This window comes from Amblyomma maculatum, chromosome 2 (genome assembly GCF_055883805.1).
Source record: "Amblyomma maculatum isolate TAMU_Amacu chromosome 2, ASM5588380v1, whole genome shotgun sequence".
Taxonomy (NCBI): Eukaryota; Metazoa; Arthropoda; class Arachnida; order Ixodida; family Ixodidae; genus Amblyomma; species Amblyomma maculatum.
In genome coordinates, this window is record NC_139345.1 from 198,924,928 (window position 1) to 198,930,927 (window position 6,000).

Consider the following 6,000-nt stretch of genomic DNA (forward strand, 5'->3'; position numbering starts at 1 on the left):
AAGGAAATGTTCAATGTTTTCAATCCCACCGCAAGCCTCACAAAGGCTTGAGGGGCTGAATCCGCATCTACATAAGTAAAAATTTAGGCGGGGGATACTGCATTGGATGAGAGGCAGCGTTACCTCACACTGCCATGATTGACATGAACGAAATTTCCATGAGTATATGAGATGTTGGTATTCTTCTGTAGTTGGCAAGGAATCATTGAATGAGGCGGCTATGTAATGATAACGCTTAAAACGGCGCATTCGAAAAATGATGATATTAGGATCGTACATGGAACAGGTCCATCAAGAGCTGATTCAGCCAAGAAGTCTGTGGCTTCATTCTGGAAATTATCGTAGGTACCGGGGACCCAGATGAAACGTATTTCTTTCGGCCATTCTGGTACGAAATACTTTAGTGAGCGGCTCAAAAGAGCATCCCGAGCTGACTCCAGGGAAAACAAAATAAAAAAGGGAAAATTGCAGTTTTCGCCAATTTGTGCGTGCTGTACAAATTCCCTAAGAATGTGCAAATTTCCATATCTGTGTGGTAGTAAGGAACACTACACAGCATAAAAGCTTTTCCGCCTGTTTCTACACTGCACATGAATATTTTCGAAGAGCTATCGACGTCTTGACTGATGTTTTACACGCATTATATGCCGCTTACATGGCGTCACCGCAGTACAGCCCGTTTGTATGCGTGAGCGAGTGATTTCGCTTCGCTGGAGGTCAACACTTAGCGAAAGCGCAAGGATCAAATGGGCCAAAAAAAATAAAGATCACGGCTCTTCACGCCAGCGCAACTGACGTTGACCATGCAAGGCGAAACGTGACCATGCAGAGAGAAATGTGAGAGAGGAGGGAGCTTTCCATTACACTGCAGTCACGTGTCATTCGGCGGTTGCGTGGTTTCAAGTGAAGCATATAAAAGCCTGGAGCGGCGCAGAGAGATCCACGAGATCTTGCGATCTTTAAGCTTAACGCAGTACTCTGTGGATACATCGGAAGCGAGAATGCTTCTCAAGGTGAGAGGAACGCTCTGTACCGCTTCTTAGAGCCTACGTGTTTTGCCATTTCAACATTAGATTAGAGTTGGTCCCTCAGCGCAGATTCTTCATTCTCCCTAGTAATCAATACAGAAAAAGCGGCAGAAACAAATGGCCAACTTAAGGAAAGTTGTGCTGCTTTCAGAAAATTCCATCCCGCCCAAACCAAATCTTTGGCATGTCTCATTCTCATTCACTTCACCCTCCAAACAGCCTAAATCATTCAAGGCTTCCCATTTAGAATGCATTCTTTGTTGAAAAATGGGCATAAAGGCTTTTCGTCTTTTTTTTTTCTCCACATTATAAGCACGTGTAGGCACGGTTACTGGCAATCTCATATATCATGTGCTAGTGTATAGTAGTGGAAGGGGAACACACGCACGAGTTAAATGCATAAAATGATGCCTTAAAAACACCTGCTCTCAATTCTACCTTGCCAATATCTTCAAAGGCATTTAATCATTATGCTGTTACTTTGTTTCAGCACAGAATGTCTGGAATATGGCGGTAGGGCTTCCTTTGTGGGGAGAATTCATCTGATAAGAAGATGGGATAAGACTCATCAATAGGAATCGCTATAATATTCTATCATCGGTGAATTGTATTACTCTATAAAACATTGTTCGCTTTTCACATAAATTGCTGCTATTTAGTGGGAGCTACTACAACTCAGGCACACCTCAATAAGATATTATTATGAGAGAGAAAGGCTATGCGTGGTATTGAAAATGCCTCATACACAGAACACACCACACAATATTTCGAGAAACATAAAATCCAAAGAATTAAACATATGCACAGATATAACTAGTTCCGACAGTTTTATTAGGGCAGTAGAAACAATAGCACGACATTAGCTATACATTTCAAATCTACGCCAAACAGTACCTTTGCGTTCCACACGACACACAGAATTCTGGCAAATACCTCGAACTAGAACTATGGGCTCCAAATGCTTCGCCACAGCTTGCCTACACTCCTAAACTGTCTCGAAGACCAAGTCATTAGTATGCTTCACTTAACCCCTACAGAATTCAAATCCTTCCTGCACTCAGATCTTTTCAGTAACCTTCTTGAGTAAGAAATGAACGTTCGATGCTTTTTCACTGTATTAATTTCCTTCCTGTGAGGAGAAATGTTCCGGAATGTTTTAAAAACACTGGTGTTCAACAATCCTTTTTTGGTGGAAATTTTCATGTTTTGTGTTTTGTGACTATGTGTATTTCACTGTTTGTCTATGTTTAGATTAGCTATCATTAAAAACATTAGTCAAAGCCTTCGGGGATCATGAGTGCATCTGCCCTGCGCTGTTGCATGTAGTTGGGTCAAGGGCGCCCCTCAAGCTGCTTCCATGCAGCTTTTTTCCTTGGACTCCTCCATATATTTTATGGAAAATAAACAATTGAACTGAACTGAACTGAAACTAAGGAAGCGAATTTCGCGCGCCACTAGGCGCGCATACCTTTTCAATTACTTTTACAAAATGGGCTTCTGTTCAAGAATATGACAAGTTCATACTACGGAAGAACCGTATATAAAAAAAAAAGCATTCGTTGCCGTTACGAAAGGAACGAAACAGTTTCCTTCGAAAAGCAAGCTTAATCATTTTCTTCACCTAGCCAATGTTGGGCCAGGTTCAGCCGTCTTTTATTCTTAGTAGGAGTAAAACTCTCTCTTTCAAGCCGACTTCCCTTTTGTTATCATAACTGGAAATGATTTCACCCGTGAACAAATATTTATTCTCCAGGCTGTCACCCTATTCTCCGTCGTCGCCCTCATCGAATCCGGGAATGTTTTCGGTGGCGCCCATCACCGCGGATTCCAAGCAGGAGGATTCAGAGGTCCCCTTTTCGCTTCGGCGGCTACCCCTGGAGTAGCTGCAGCCGATGCCTCTTCTGTAAGTAAAATACGCTTTCCTAGGTCGAAGTGTATTTATTTTGGTTACATGCTAAACTCCACTGCTTGGGACAAACGAAAAACTCCGAAATAAATTATATATCTCGAATCTTCGCTGTCCACTACTCGTGAACGTAACTTTTTTTCGGCGAAAAATATTTATCAATAGCTCTTTTTTTTTAAACACGTTTTCTTTGTTTAGCGTGACGAGGAGTGCCTAATAAACATGCCCGATGTCAAAGAATCTTTTCTCGCGCATAAATCTAATGCAGGATAGTAGTAATAATTTAGCTTTTACAATATGATATCGTTTTCCTGTTCCCTGAGAATTTGTAAATAAGCATACCTTAACTAATCGGGCATTGAAATTGCTTGAAGGTACTTCGCTTGACATAATTTTCGAGTTAGTTTGACTTGCAATCAAACCATACTCTTTTATTCTAGGCAATGGATTCTTCCTAACCTGCCTCCCTCTTATATTGCTGCAGTTAATAAGCGCAGGAAAACTAATCAGGGTTTGACGTGTGCCTCTATTAAACTATTCAGTGCTAACAGCAAAACAATTCTGATCAAAACTCTCTTTTATCAGCATAAAATATGTAGTCTATCAGAAAATAATTAACAAACCGCAACATTATTCCCTAGCATTTTAACTTAGAAATTGTTAGAACCGCTATTTCTAAACCTTGGCAGCAAGGTTTTCAAAAGTACGTGTAGATATCGTTAACACTTGACTTAATTTTTGCGTACTTTCTTACGCGAAAGACTCAGGTTCGGTCTTGGATGTCGACAAACCTTTGCATCTGGTAACACCTTCCTAAGACACCTTTGCATGGAACTCACGCAATTTTTGTTTCTTTGTTTCGGGCCCACAGCACTCTATATGGATATGTGCTAACCTACTACTTTTTTTCACAGCCTCCCCAGCCGTACAGCTTCGGCTATGATACCACTGACGAGTTTGGCACCCAGTTATTTCAAAAAGAGCAGGGAGACGCAAACAACGCTAAGACGGGATCGTACGGCTACCGGGACGCCAACGGACTTTACCGCACCGTAAGCTACGTGGCTGACGCCGGCGGGTTCCGTGCCACCATCGACACCAACGAACCAGGCACCGCTCCCGGTGCCAGTGCCGACGCTGTGTTCAATGCCAAACCAGTGGCTGCGCCCGCTGTAGCGATCGGTGCGGCGGCGACCACTCCTGGGAGATATGTAGGAGTCAGACCTGGAGGCTACACCGCCGGAGCTGCTGCTGCCGCTGGACCGTGGGCCGGCTAGTAGTGTTTCATTTTTTCTATCGTAAAGGTCGTGTGCTTTTCACTCATAACAGCTACGGAGCCCTCGAAGGCCCCATTCGATTTACTATTGCTTTCACGTCATTGTAGGAATAAAATGCTTCAATTCGTCCAAGTTCGTGTCACGTAATGAACTCCGCCATACGCAGACGTTTTTCATATCCTCATTTTTGACACTTTCATTACAAAGTATAAAAGCAGGGAAATAATTGCTTTACCTCTGTCGTCACCTGAAAAATGGCGGGTAGCTTTAACGCAAGTTTGCACTTGAGCAGAACAAGCGTTCGAGCTCTAATGCGCAAGGAAGCGTTATATATTTCATCTTCAGGGATATGGTCGCTGAACAACAAAACAGGGTTATATGTCCTCGTGGCTGACGCTGGTGTCCCAGTGGTAATATATTCTCACAGCTGCACCTAAGGAAACGTTCTTCAGAAGTCTTAAAGGCCCACTGTCCACCCTCCGGTCGAAAATATTTTCTTCCCCGGTGACTGTGGGACTTCGCCCCTAGAACGCAAGGCCGCAAAATGTTTTTGAAAAGAGTAACTAATAACGCAGTTACAGCCACCGCAATCACCCGATTCTGTCATGCCTCTCTCCTTCCGTTCCCTCGCAAAGGTTTTTCACTCTCCTGCCCGAGGTCGTCTAGCCTCCGCAATACAAATTCCCCTTCCTCCTCCGCGTTTGGCGGGAGGTGGGGCGTGGCTCTCCGCGAGCGCGAAAAAAAAAACGGTTGAGGGAGCGCGCGCCGCTGGATTCAGTCTGGCCGTGGCGAGGGAAAAGCGCGCTGCGAGCGGTAGACACCCATCCTTCTCCCGGCAGTCAGCGAGACGGACCAATGGACATCGTTCCCGATACGTACGTCATTATCGTGGCCCGTCGGGCCAGCGCAGGAAGCGGGGAGGCTGGCTTCCCAAAGGAGAGCATGAGAGAGCGTTGAATTGTATTTTCGATGCTTTGCGGCATCGAAACACTGGGCTCCTTTGTTTAAAAGGGCCTTCCCTGGACAGTGGCCCTTTAAGGTGTGCGCGATGAGCCCCGCAGCAGTCGTTTTTATGAGATGTCATATCTATATCATATCCAATAACTGGATTAACAAGAACAAGAAACAGTGTGCTTGGTGCTAACTTGACGATACGAGAAGGGAGAAATGCCGTGGTGGCATATTCGTTCACGAACAGAAGATCTGAGCTGAAGACCTGCAATTCATAAGTCTGGCGCAGTCCTTCACACAACAAGGGTACGGCGGCACCAGGAAAAAGTAATAAAAGATAGCTCACACGAAGTTACTTTTCTGAATGAAGAACATTCCCGGGTCTTAAAATCCCCCGGTTTCGTTATCTTGAACCTCCGAGCCTAAAGTGACGACTTGATGAAATGCGTCTGGGAAGAACCATCACCGGTTTGTGAGGCGTTATTCGCCTCGTGGCTGAGCGACTGCAATTAAGATGCTTAATTTCGATGACAGCCTCCTCGTAATCGCACATTATATGCGGCGATGAAGTGGTAGTTGTCGATCATTATCTTGGCCTCAGATATACCTTAGAGTCCTTACTTAGCACACCAGACTTATAAAAGGAAGGGCATGCGCAACATATCAAGAACAGCAGAACGTTCGGTTGCGCGACGAACTTGTCCCAGTGCGCGATGCCACGTCCTCTTCTTTTTTTTCCGACACTTCCCTCTCTCTTTGGATTACCGGACACATTTCAATTTTAATAGCTTCAATTTCTTCAAATCGACTTGCCACATTTTTCAGCCCATGGGTGATG

At 44.5% G+C, this 6,000-nt stretch overlaps 1 protein-coding gene across 1 annotated transcript; it reads left to right on the forward strand.

The window, feature by feature from the left end:
* Positions 1-277: 277 nt before the first annotated feature.
* LOC146200898 (uncharacterized) lies at positions 278-4,332 on the forward strand. Its single transcript, XM_084592468.1, has 3 exons — positions 278-314; positions 2,717-2,931; positions 3,849-4,332. The coding sequence occupies exons 1-3, from the start codon at positions 278-280 to the stop codon at positions 4,209-4,211; spliced, it is 615 nt and encodes a 204-aa protein (XP_084448594.1). The 3' UTR covers positions 4,212-4,332.
* Positions 4,333-6,000: the final 1,668 nt, after the last annotated feature.